This window comes from Chrysochloris asiatica, unplaced genomic scaffold, assembly GCF_000296735.1.
Source record: "Chrysochloris asiatica unplaced genomic scaffold, ChrAsi1.0 scaffold00254, whole genome shotgun sequence".
NCBI lineage: Eukaryota > Metazoa > Chordata > Mammalia > Afrosoricida > Chrysochloridae > Chrysochloris > Chrysochloris asiatica.
This window is the reverse complement of record NW_006408772.1, coordinates 2,773,710-2,787,130: the sequence shown is the minus strand read 5'-3', so window position 1 is coordinate 2,787,130 and position 13,421 is coordinate 2,773,710. Positions and strand designations below refer to the sequence as shown.

The window sequence follows — 13,421 nt, the reverse complement described above, 5'->3', positions numbered from 1 at the left end:
GAAACCCTATACAGGGTCGCTATGGGTCAGAATCGACTCAACGGCACTTAACAACAACAACAAGGCAAGGAATGGAGTCCTGGTGTGGCGCTATAGGATAAGCACTGAACTGTTTATCACAAAGTCAGTGGTTCAAACACACCAGTTGCTCCTCTGAAACCCTAGATAGGTTTGCTATGAGTCAGAATCGACTCAACAGAACTGAAAAACAACAGCACAACAATCCAGATAATAGGTGAAAATTCCATTAATAAAAACAAAACAAAAAAACCAACGAGATGTACCGTAAACAAGGCAATATAGAATGATCTACTTTACAAAATAATTTACATGATTTAATTCATATACCAAGAAAGTGTGTCTATGAATAATTCTACCAGGACATGAAGAATGTCTTTGTGTTAGTAGTAGTGATTCGATGCCAGTCAAATAACTTATACTGTAATAGTAAAGAAAGCTAACCATTGAGTATTTCTCCTATTTGTCTTGGACAGTTTTCCCCAAAATATGCTCTTCAGATCCTGCATGAGTTAGTTACAGGGTGTGTCAAATCCTAGTCACTTTTTATATATTGTCAGTCTCAGAGTGGTAATTTCTTCAGTTCCTCACATGCCACCCTCCTTAGTCTATACCTAAGCTGTTAATTCTGGCTAAGTAGCCTGTCTTTGCTCCACATTTCTCCTTGAATGTATTCCTCTTGCTGAGCTGTGTCTACCCACTAGAGGTCATAAGAAAATGAGAAACAAAAATATGTATCAGTGTATACTAGTCTCAAAATATATACTACTTTTGAATATACAATAATTACTAGGTTGGGTCAAGAAAAGATGAGGGTAGAATTTAGAGAGTGGATACAAAAAGGGGGAGCGCGACCAGGCATGTTATCATAAGAAATGATATAGCAGGGAAAAGGAGATGGATCCCCAGAGGTGCATTGGTTAGTGTGCAGTTGCTAATCAAAATTTTGTTGGTTCGAATCCACTCAACAGCTCCACAGGGGAAAGATTTGGCAATTGCTCCTATAAAGATTATTGCCTGGAAAACCCAATGGGGCAAGTTCTACTTTGTCACTATGATGTCACTCACATGAGGTTACCATGAATTTAAATTAACTCAAATAACATTTAACATCAACAAGGGAGATGGAGAAATCAGAGAGAAGAGAGGAAATGATTGACAAGTGATATATAAGGAGACAGAATACAAAGGTGAAAAGAAAGACATTAGAGAAAGTGGAAATAATGAAAAAACTAGTGATGGTTAAAGATCATTTAGTATATAATGAGTGAAACAGGAAGAAAGAGGGAAGGAAAAATGGAAAGCTAGATATAGAAAGGTCAAGAGAGAGGAAAAAAAAGAAGCAAGAAAGAGAAGAAAGGAAATGGTAAAAGAAAAGAGGGAATAGGAGAAAAAAATGCCAAAAGAATATAGATTAGGAAAAAAAACCCTGACAAAGACCAACACATACACACAAAAGAACAACACTTCATGCTATACTGATGTACAGACTTCATACATAAAATGGACAGTTCATGTGCTTTTCAGTCTTGCAAAACCAGACAATTTTGCAAATAATGGGATTTTGAGAGAAAAAGGAAGCATCAGCAAGTAAAGGGAAATGAACCCAGCGAAGTGGTTTCCAACTTTTAAGGCAGTGGTAGTCATAGGTTTCCTGCTGTTAACGTCCATATTAATTTGTGACAGTGCTGGGTCCAATGACCCCCAGGTGTCCAACCTCATCAACACCACCTGGGGCACTACTCTTATTTGTTGGAATGAGGAAAAACTTAAGGATAACCAAGAGGGTCAGATACTTAATTGAGTCTTTCTAGAAAAGATTGAGAATCACTGGTATGGAGGATCAGTTATTTTCCTTCCCTAAGAATATGTGGTTGGGATAATCCCTAAACTTGAAGTAATACACAGTCTTGTACCTGGTCCTGTAGATTGGTCCCTTTTTTAAAGGATTCAAATGGAGTGTGTTCACCTGCATTTACATTCACACTCTTAAACTGTGCCCCAGTAGCTAACTCAACCAATGTGTTAGGATTTTCAGTAGGTAAAATTGGATCTTCTTCAAATGGGCCTTCCTTTCCATTGCTAAGTTGAGTTCCAGTGCCAGAGAAATGATGCGTTGCTAATTTGGAACCAAAGCATGGTAACTGTAGGATGCTTGATGGCCTTGGTTGCTGCATTCCATCCTCATTTCCTTGGACTTCACTTTGGATTGCTTCTGGTTTGGGGTTTTTGTCAGTGATACCTATCACAAGCTGCTCAGGGGTGAGGTCAATCATTCTTTCACTAGGTTGGTTGCCTTCAAACATTTGTTCTATAATGTTGTTCCCATCTCCGCCAAGATCATTTTTAAGACAAGGAGTATTCTTTGATTGAAGGGAGTTGGTTTCAGGAAAGGGCATCATTCCCCTTTGACCCAGTTGATTTTTTATAGAACATGGTGTGTTCCTCCTCAGGGTGGACACATCATCTCTAAAAGGACTTGGGTTTTGGTTTTCCTCAGGCAGCCTTTTTTCTGAACTGTTTCTTTGGCTAGGTAAGATACTTGTTGGGGAGATGATATGTCTTGCATGCTTAGTATGACTACTTTCTGTATAGAGAGGGCTGGTGTCTTGGTTCTCCCCTGGTGCAAGACCAAAGGATGGAGTGTAGTCTTGTAGAGCAAGTGGATTATCCTTGGGTTCTGTGGATCCTCCAGCACAGCAGGGACCTCTTTGGTTTTGGTGAAATAAATTTGCTTCTTTTTGATCAGGTGGGTAACTTTGAGGAATTAAGTCTGGGAAAGCCAAACGTTCCCCTTCTGGTGAATTTAACCTAGTAATTTGCACACCATAGTTCAAATTCTCACCTTCATACCATGGTGGATTTTTCTGAAGCCCGGCTGGGAAGTTATTGGAATAGGGCTGGTTTTCTCTATGGTCTGGTGGGATAGCTGGAAATTTATGTGAATTTGCTGCCTGATCCAAGAAATTTCTGTTAAAATACAGCCCTCTTTCTTTTGGACCACGAGCTTGAATCCTATGGTCCCAGGAATTCCAAGGAGGAAGTTGAGTGTTTTCTTCTTGTCCAACAACATTATTAACATAATAGCCCCTGCTCTCCACAGGTGGTGATATAGTAGGAGCTGTATTATATGATAGAAAATTATCATCTGGGCCCCAGGGGTAAAATTCATCATATGGAAAATCTTCTCTGGGTTTTAGGGGGTTATCCAAGGAATAGGGAAGGTGTTCTTTTGGCTGATTTGAGGCATATGGTTGGCTTTCATAGTACCTAACTGTCGGGCTTCCTTTAAAACTAGATTCTTCTTCACCCCATCTACCTGGTCCTGGGAACGGTTCATCTCCAGTAGGATCAGTTGGGTCCTCTTCATTGTAAGGGATTGTCTCTTTGTGGTTTGGAGTATTCATAGGGTACAGTGGATTTTCTGGTTGCCCCATGGTATTGGGTGAATCACCCCTCTCTTCCCATGTATTTCTCCTAAGGTATGGTGCGTTTTCTCTGGGATCATAGGGATTATATTCAGAGTAGAAAACACTTCCTCGAGAGCCATGGGAAGGATGAGGCAAAGGTCCTTCCTGCCTTCTAAGATTTTCCTCAAGAGGTGGAGAGATTTCTTGGTGGTTCCAATGGTTTCTTACAGGAGGAAAATGTTCTCTCGCAGGGGAAGGGATTTCCTCAGGGTATAGGGTATGATATGTATTGTGCTTTAATTCTGGCTGATTAGTTTCTGATTCATATAGGATTCTTGGCTCTAAAACAATCCCTTTGGGTAAATGCTGGTTTTGGATTTGTCCATCAGAATTTTGAACTTTTCTGGACTCTTCCCTTGGGTAGTAGGAGTTTTCACGTTGATCAATGGAATTAAAACTTGGGACTTGTGTGCTGCCCTCAGAACGAGGTAGTTGATAATTTGATTTATTAACTCCATAAACTTGAGAGTTTTTCCAGGGGCCAGTTGGATCCCTTGTAGGAACAACTACTCTTTCTTTCTGACCTAGTGGCTTCTCCCTTGGATTTTGGACTTTTTCATTGTGGACAACAGTACCATGTTTGGTTCCCAATGGGGCAACATTGACTCCCACAGGGGGTTTGTTTGGTCCTTGAAACTTTCTTATGAAATTCGCTCGATTTCCTGCCTGATTGGGAGAATTACTTCTTGAAATGGAAGCATAAGCTTTGTGAAAAGCTGGATATCCTTGGCGAGCTATTTGTTTGCCTTCCAAAGTAAAGGCGTTCCACTGAGGACCCCTTTGAACTTGTTGATTTCTGTAAAAAGGCCTGTTCTGTCTGGGCCCTAAGGCAGTACCAGTGGAACGCCATTGTCTTCCTGTTGGAAAACCTCGATTTGGATAATTGTCATGATAATTTGGCTGTCTTGGTCCCCAAGGGATTTGACTTCCTGGTACTCCCTGGTTTGAAATATTAACTGTAGGGGGTGAAATGACCCCATTTTGAGCTGTAGGGTTTGGGCCATTACTGTTTCCTGCTGGGGCCGTGTCATTTCCGCCCTGACTCCCTCCAGGACTAGGCACATTTGGTTGGGTTGAATTAGTCTCAGAAACAGTTGAATTCGTTGTGGGCTCTGTAGCTGGACTCTCTGCTTTAGGGGGATCTTTTTCTTTGGGTTTTTCAAAATCTTGTTCAAACATCTCTTCAGAATAATAAGGAGGACGACCCCCAAATCCATGATATCCGAAGTATCCAAAGTAAGGATTCTGTAGGAGAGAATAAGAAACTCAGTAATTATATTTTGTTTCCTATAAAGGTATTGTTTGGATTTTTTAACTTGTGATTGGGATATCAAACCAGTCACATACTTCTTTTACACTATTGGCTTTGCTTTCTTTCTTGACATTTGATGCTTTTTTGCTTTCCATACCCTTACTCCCCTCTGCTTCTCTCTTTTTTTTTTTTTTTTTTTTCAGCCTTATCTTCCTATGCCTGGTTACTAAATATGTTTTTATTCTTTTTTCTTTAATGGGCTGTATTTTTTGTCCCCCTCATTCTACTGTTAGCACTTTGTACACCTGTCTTGAGCAATCCACTGCAGGTTCATAACTTCAATATGAGCACATGTCAATGAGTCAGAGGGTTCAGGACACCATCTCCTTGACGTTGAGACAGCAAGACTGTGCTATTAAAGGTCTCATAAGTACCTCCAGTGTACCCAGAATTGGGCTAATTTCCCTTCTTCTCTAGTATTCTGTATTATTTAAGCAACATCTGCTCAGTTTCTGATCTCTCCTGTATTTTTCCTAGACAATTAATGGCCCCAAACTTTCATTTTTGTCCCCTTTCCTTTATCCTTATTACCCCTGAACTAAAACAATGTTTTTCTTACTGGTTACTTTAAGCTGGCTTATATGAAGAAAAATGTGGCATCAGGATTGGAGAAAGACTCATTAAGAACCTGCGATATGCAGATGATACAACCTTGCTTGCTAAAAGTGAAGAGGGTTTAAAACATTTACTGATGAAGATCAAAGAGCACAGCCTTCTGATCAATTACATCTCAAAGTCAAGAAAACAAAAATCCTCACCACTGGACCAATACACAGCATTCTTATCAATGGTGAAAAGATTGAAGTTGTCAAGGACTTCATTCTTCTTGGATCAACTATCAACACTCATGGAAGCAGCAGTCAAGAAATCAAACGACATATTGCATTAGGCAAATCTGCTGCACAAGATGTCAGCTTGAGAACTAAGGTGTGCCTGGCCCATGCCATGGCATTTTCAATAACCTCATATGCATGTGAAAGCTGGACAGTGAATAAGGAAGATAGTAGAAGAACTGATGCATTTGAGTTATGGTGTTGGAGGAGAATATTGAAAGTGCCATGGACTTCCAAAAGAACCAATAGATCTGTTTTGGAAGAAGTGCAGCCAGAGTGCTGCTTAGAGGCCAAGATGGCTAAACTTTGTCTCTCATATTTGGACAATATGTCGTTTGATTTCTTGACTGCTGCTATTGTCAGGAAGGACCAGTTGTTGGAGAAGGATATCATGTTGGTAAGGTGGAGGGTCAGAGAAAAAGAGGAAGACCACCAATGAGATGGATTGGCCAAGTGGCAGCATCGATGGACTTAAATGTGGCAACAGTGGTGAGGTTGGCCCAGGATCGGGCAGTGCTGTGCATAAGGTTGCGATGAGTCGGTACCGACTCAATGGCACCTAACAACAACAAACTTTCTATATAGTCTTACTTTCCTTTTGTAATCCTGCCTCTCCACCTGCTTTTGGAGTAGTGGAGGTTGAAAGTAGGTGGGTGGGAGTTCTGTCATTTTCCTTATTAATTATGTATTTAAGTTGTTCTTACCTTATAAGATAAACTAAACCCCTTTGCATAACCTACAAATCAGTACAGTATGGTGCTAAAGAGTGGGGAAATTTAGACAGACCTGGGTTAAAATTCTTGTTCCACTAGTGTAGTAGTATGACTCTGGGTTAACCTCAGTTTATTCATTTGCAAAATGGAGATAATAAGATAATATCTACTTCATAATTGTCATGAGGGTCAAATATAATAACATGTAGAGGGCTACGCTCAGTGTCTGGGGCATAGTTAGTGCTCAATGCATGTTATATAATCATTATCACATAACTCATAATGAATATAGTCAACCTCATTTTCTTGTACTTTATGCAGTAACAAATGACAACTACTTCTAGTTCTCTGAGAAGTCTATTGTATGTTTCATTGCCTTTGCACATGGCTTTGCATACTGAAACTTCCCCCATCTATACATTTATCTTTCCTGGCAAACTGATTCATCTTTCAGGGCTCAGGTTGAATGCTATCTTCTCCGGGAAGCTTCCCTGATTTCCTTGGGCTCTACTCCTAAGAATCCTCAGCAGTAATGATTTCTGTTAAGACACTGGATTTCATTTGCCTGCTTTTCTGGGAACTTCTACTTGATTGTAAAGTATTTGAGTGAAAATATTATACTTCTCATTTTGTCCAGCACCTAGCAGTGGGAAGTGCTTAATAAGTTTTTGTTTAGTAAATGATTAAATTAAGTATTATGAGCTTTGACAGTCAGTCAGTAGGTTTTTAAAGACATTTGTGAGGCAATTAGAGAAAAAGTTTATTTTACTCCCATTTGTGGATAGAGATGACAAGGACAAGTGAGAAGATATCTCCATGATTATTTAGGAAGTTTGCCAGATGGAATACAGACTTTTTAAAGTCTGTGCTAGCTGCCTCAGTCATTCTGTTTCATGTTCTTATGTTTGTAAAAATTTGGCTGCAACTTTCTAGGCTGAATACAACTATAGTAACGATTTTTTATTTGGGAGTATTGCACTATTCCATTTTTTAGGGTGATAAACCAGTTCATGTCATTTTGTTGTTAAGTGCCGTTGAATCGATTCCGACCCATAGTGACCCTGTATAGGGTTTCCTAGGAGCAGCTGGTGAGCTTGAACCACTGACCTTGCAGTTCAAATGGCTTTGCAGTCTAGCTCTGAAGGATTTTTGTTTAAAAATATTAGAGATTACTATGTTATTAATGACATTTCATTTCATTAATACTGGACCAATAAACACCATTCTTATTAATGGAGAAAATGTTGAAGTTGTCAAGACTTCATTCTTCTTGGATCAACTATCAACACTCAAAGAAGCAGCAGTCAAGAAATCAATGACATATTGCATTAGGCGAATCTGTGGCACAAGACCATTTTAAAGTGTTGAAGAGCAAAGATGTCAACTTGAGGACTAAGGTGCGCCTGACCCAAGCCATGGTAATTTTATTAATGACATTCAGTAATCTCTAATATTATTTGTAGCATAGTGGTTACGAATCAGGCTGTGAACTGCAAGATCAGCAGTTCAAAACTACCAGCTGTTCCGTGGGAGAAAGTGGAGGCTATCTTTTTCCCTAAAGATTTCCAACCTCTGAAACCCTGTACAGGGTCACTATGAGTAGGAACCAACTCCATGGCACATAACAACAACAACAAATATTATTTTAAGAACAAAATCCTTCAGAGCTATTGAATTGCTACATGTCACTGAGGAGGCATCACATATTTATGGAAAAAGGAAAAGTAAGCTCCAAGTGGGGTGTTGTACTACAATCACAAAAATCACTTCTTGAGGACATTGTGCTATATTTGTTTCTTCTAGCAAAAGAGTCAGGGGATAGAGAGTCAGAAGGTGAAACTTGCTAAGCTTCAATTCATTTGCACAATCACGGAGTTGTTGTTGTTGTTGTTAAGTGCCAATGGAGTCAGTTTGTACTCATAGGGACCCTGTCTGAGGAACAGCTGGTGGATTTGAACCACTGACCTTGTGGTTCAAACTGACTTTGCTGTCCAGTGCGTTATCCTGCGGTGTCACACCCAGTGAAAATGTTCTTGCTTCCTTTCTGTTTACTAATTGCGTCATCACTATCTAGGGTTCAGCACCAACCTGGAGCAGAGCTTATCAACCTTTGAGGGAGAGATTTACACAGACATGTAAAATGAAGTTTCCATACATGTAGAGGAGATATCATACTTCACATTTGTTTTTAGGTTCCTGGCTTGATTTGGTTAAAAATTTTTTTTTTTTTTTTTCTTTTTAAGTCCTGGGTGCTTGAGCTACAGATTCATATGCTGGGTTTTAACTTTGTTATTAGATAGGGATCAATAAGGCGGAAATTAAAGGACTGTAATTTCCAATTATAACTTTACTTACCCCACCTTCTTCATTGCTGATTGGTGGGCGACCATAACCTGGTGGTACCCTCTGAAAGATGAAAAAACCCAGTAAACACAAGAGCAAACCACTTTCTATGGCTTGTAAGACTTAATAGCCAAAATTAAGTTTTAGATGCTAGCAGTGTTAGTTTTTAGCTTCTGAGTCATTAGCTTCTATATAACATAATCTGCTGTGAAGACTGGTAAATTTAAAAGCCTCAGCTGGATCCTAAATGATCTTATTCAAAGGACTCTGTATGGTAGCTTCTTCTAACAATTGTCCCTCCCTACCACCTCCAAGTCATATGGATGCGAAAGCTGGACAGTGAATAAGGAAGATCGTAGAAGAATTGATGCCTTTGAGTTTTGGTGTTGGAGGAGAATACTGAAAGTGCCGTGGACTTCCAAAAGAACCAATAGATCTGTTTTGGAAGAAGTACAATCAGAGTGCTCCTTGGAGGCTAAGATGGCTAGGCTTCGTCGCTCATACTTTGGACACATTGTCCGGAGAGAACAGTCGCTGGAGAAGGATGTCATGCTGGGTAAGGTGGAGGGTCAGAGAAAAAGAGGAAGACCCCCAACGTGATGGATCAGCCAGGTGGCATCATTGATGGCGTCAAGTGTGGCAGCGGTAGTGAGGTTGGCCCAGGATTGGACATTGTTTCGTTCTGCTGTGCATGGGGTTGCTATGAGTCGGTTCCGACTCGATGGCACCTGACAACAACAACAACAACAGCCTCCAACACACACATGCTCACATAAAACACACACACACACACAAACACACAAACTCACACATGCAAAGAAAGATTCGGAGTAACGGGAACTCAAATATCCGTATTAGAGCAGCTAAGAATGGAAATAAAATAATGATGTTATTTTTAGAATGTATACTTCACACTTAAGGGTGATAAATGGATAATCCTCCTTTGGTTATTGCTATAATACTTTTATTTGAATGAGGTTAATTTTCTTAATCAGATTAAGACATTGAGTTTCTGCTCAGGGATTTCTACATAGTGGAAGGGCTTAGAAAAGCAGTTTCAGTTCCCACAGCCTCTCAAGAAGGTCTTTGTAGTTGAGATTAACAGCTACTTTGCATAAGGAAATCTTTACCTGGTACTGCCTTAGTTTCCTTAATTCAGGCTATCCTGAATTTAAAAAAGCTTAAAAAAAAGTACCTCTTTTCTGGAAAAAAAGCTAAGAAACTCTTACACCTGGAAATAAATTGTTTCTTGTAAACAACAAGTCTTCTTTGTATAGAACAGAAAGACCAGTAGCATTGCTGAATTAACACTCTTCAAATATTAGTTGCTGTTCTTGTTAGTTTAACAGCAGTTGACATTTAACATTTCTTTTATTCAAGTAGATTACTTTGCCATCCCTATTTTAATGACTATGATTCAATATCAACATTATGTGTTATTTTAATTTAATGTTTTAAATAATTCTTATAAATATTATTTTATAAGATTCTTTATAATAATGCATTTGTGGTTAAAAATAATAAGATAGGATGAAAAGATCTTAATCTAAGCATAGTTTGTCTTATGATTTTCAAACTCCATTTTGTCCCAGTTCCCCATTACTTTAAAGGAGAATACTCTTTGTGTTTTCTAATCTCTTAGTGAAGTGGGAAACAGCGATGAGGTATTAAGAACAAGTCCTTAAAGTTAATAAGTTAAGTTATTAGTAGTGATTTAACTTGTGTTCATGCCATCAATCTGGATGAAAATCCCTTTATTTATTTATTTTACATGATTACTGAGGGTGAAGACATTATTTCTTTAAATCCTCTGATTGGCATATGACATTCCATTAGAATGTATGAACTCTTATTAGTTTGAGATATAGCAGGCTAATAGTATTTTTCACTTCTGGTGTAAAGAAGAAACATTCTCACCTGTGGAATTTGCCATGGTGGTTGTTGATAAGGAAATAGCCCAGTATTGAATGGTGGGAATGTCTAGAGAGAAAGAAAGAATCAAAGTGATATGGAAGTGTGAACAATAAATGGAAGATGAAATGAACCAGCTAAACATAATTATTTGAAACCTGGGAATCTTCATATCTCTTTCCATTAAAATGTTTTTTTTTTTTTTTAAAGAGCAGAGACAATGATAGTATTATTGAATATTTATGTTTTAGCATTGTATCATCATTTTATGTTGATGAACTCATTTAATCCTTACATAACCCTAGAAGGTATATGCTAATATGATAACCATTTACTTAAAACTGTGAAGTTCAATGAAGTTAAGTTACTTGACCAAAATCTCTTAGCTGGTAAATGATTGAAGCCAGGATTCAAATCCAGGAGTGTCTTTTAATTTCATTTTCTATTTCCTACATCTATAATAGTGTTTGGAGTCCTGGTGTGGTGTTGCAGTTTAATATGCTGGGCTGCAAGGTCAGTGGTTTAAGCTCATGAGTTGCTCCTTGAAAACACTATACAGGGTCTCTATGAGTCAGAACCGACTAGGTGGCACTTAGTAAGCAAGCAAGCAAGCAATAAAAGTGTTTGGTAGTAAAGTTAACTAACTGAAAGCCAGTATCTTAGAAACTCCACATGGGATGAGACCTTGAGAAACTTGTTTTAAGTCAGAGCTACACTTACTACAATCATCCTAAAGTGTCTCCCAATGTTAATTTTCAGGCCAATATTTAAATCATCAAAGTATAGATCTGGAATGGATTTGAAGGCAATTTACTATTTTTGAGGAAATTGGAGTCTAGAAAGATGAGTGACTTGTTCAAGGTTATACAACCAGTAAGAGTTGGGGCTAGAGTTGTGTCTTAGTCCTCAGGTTCTTGGATTGGTACTCTTGTTACTGTGTTATGTTGTCTCTCTATATTTAAAGGAGCACAGTTCTACCCTAACATACATGGGTTTGCCATGAATCAGTATTGGCTTGGCAGCAATTGGTAATAGTAATATTTGTGAGTTTTGAGCCAGAGAGATAGTTGAATTAATTCTTGAGGCAATTTTGGAAACATTAAAAGCTAAAGATGACATCATGTACATAAAAAACAACACAAAACCCATTAACATTGAATTGATTCCAACTTATGGAAAACCCATGTGTTACTAGTTGAACTGTTCCAAAAGGTCTTCTCTTGTTTTGTTTTGTTTTTGGCTATAATCTATATGGAAGCAGTTCATCAGGCCTTTGTTCCACTGAATTGAGTTTGAACTTCTTACCTTTAGATTAGCAGCCAATTGCAAACCACTTGCAATACCCAAGTTCCTATATAAACCTTTGCCATGGAATCGACTCCTCTTAGTGACCCTATAGCACAGAGTAGCGTTTCCAGAGCTCCCTAGGGCTTTTAAGGATGTAATCTTCATGGATGAGTCCTGTGGCACTGTGGTTAAAGGCTCAGCTGCTAACAGACCAGCCTAGAGAACCCTATGGGACGGTTCTACCCTGTCCTGCAGAATTTCTGTCAATCAGAATCAACTTGTTGCTAACAGGTTTAAACTTTATGGAAGGTGGAAATATCTGGTGGATTAGAATCACCTACCTTTTGGTTAGAAACAGAGTGATTAACCATTGCATCACCATGACACTGCGATTCCTCCGTAACAGTACCCATATTGAGAAACATTGAACAAAGTATGTATGGAAGGGTGGCATGGTCTTCCAAAGCCCTGTGAGGTGCTATTTGTTACTCTGACTTCCAATTTTGCTGGACAAGTCTCACCTGAGGTGGCTGGGCTTCTTCCTTGGGCTGAGGTGGTGTCTTTGGAGGCTGCTTTAAAGGCCGCTTTGGTGGTGGCTTTTTTGGATGAGGCTGGTTGGGTTTCTGAGTCTCCTGGGCTTGATCAGTCTTACTCTGGTGTTTGGGTTCTGAGGGAGCCGAGGGTTTCTTTGGGTGCCACGTGTTTGGTGGTGGCTGAGGCCACATGGGCATCTGTGGGAAGTGCTGAGGGGGCTGTAGGCCATTCCCATAAAAGGGGCCCAGTTGTGACATCTGAAAGGGAAGCAAATAACAATAAAATTACACCAATAATTGAGATTCAAGGTACTTGAGAATCATAGGGAATTTGACTCAACAATGGAAGCTAAAAAATCTTTAGCTTGAATTTCATTTAAATGTTATTTTAAAGAAACGAAATTTAGATCTTTAGGACGCCAATTAAGATAACTTATCAAAAAGCAGAATTAGTTGAGAAATTTCAGTTAGAAAATTCGACTGATGATTTTCTAAATCTGAAGCTCTGCTTAGATAAGAAGTCTACTGGCCAGGGTAGAGAAGAATTTGGTATCAAATTAAAAACCTTTTGGTTTGTTATAAGGCTGGGCAATGAGGAGAAAAAGCAACAACAAACAATAACAACAACAAAACAAATAAAAGTAGTGAGACTGGAGAGAGAGAAAGAGAGAGAAAGATAAGAGAGAGAAAGGCTAAAACTGCCTATGGAAATCTTATCCTTCTTGGGTACAGGTGGATCCTGGTGAATTCAGTTTTTATTATTGGTACCTCCACAAATACAAGGTTGGGTTGGAAAGCAAAAGTAGTTATAGTCTGAAAATGTTAATTTATTTCTTGATCTATGAAATAGTCCCCATTCAAACATTCCCTCCTTAGCTTAACACTTGTTGTTGTTGTTGTTAGGTGCCATCAAGTTGGAACTGACTCATAGCAACCCCACGCACAGCTGAATGAAACAATGTCCGATCCTGGGCCAACCTCACTATCGCTGCCACACTTGA

General features: G+C 39.0%; 1 protein-coding gene across 1 annotated transcript in view; it reads right to left on the bottom strand.

Moving 5' to 3' along the window:
* Positions 1 to 1,904: 1,904 nt before the first annotated feature.
* The window catches only part of ENAM (enamelin), an 18,033-nt gene continuing 6,516 nt past the window's right edge, over positions 1,905 to 13,421 (bottom strand). Inside the window, exons 4-7 of the mRNA XM_006873793.1 lie at positions 12,409 to 12,678; positions 10,607 to 10,669; positions 8,702 to 8,752; positions 1,905 to 4,733 (exon numbers count right to left, since the gene is read on the bottom strand). Of these exons, the coding sequence (XP_006873855.1) occupies positions 1,905 to 4,733; positions 8,702 to 8,752; positions 10,607 to 10,669; positions 12,409 to 12,678 (3,213 nt within the window). The remainder of the gene's footprint in view (positions 4,734 to 8,701; positions 8,753 to 10,606; positions 10,670 to 12,408; positions 12,679 to 13,421) is intronic.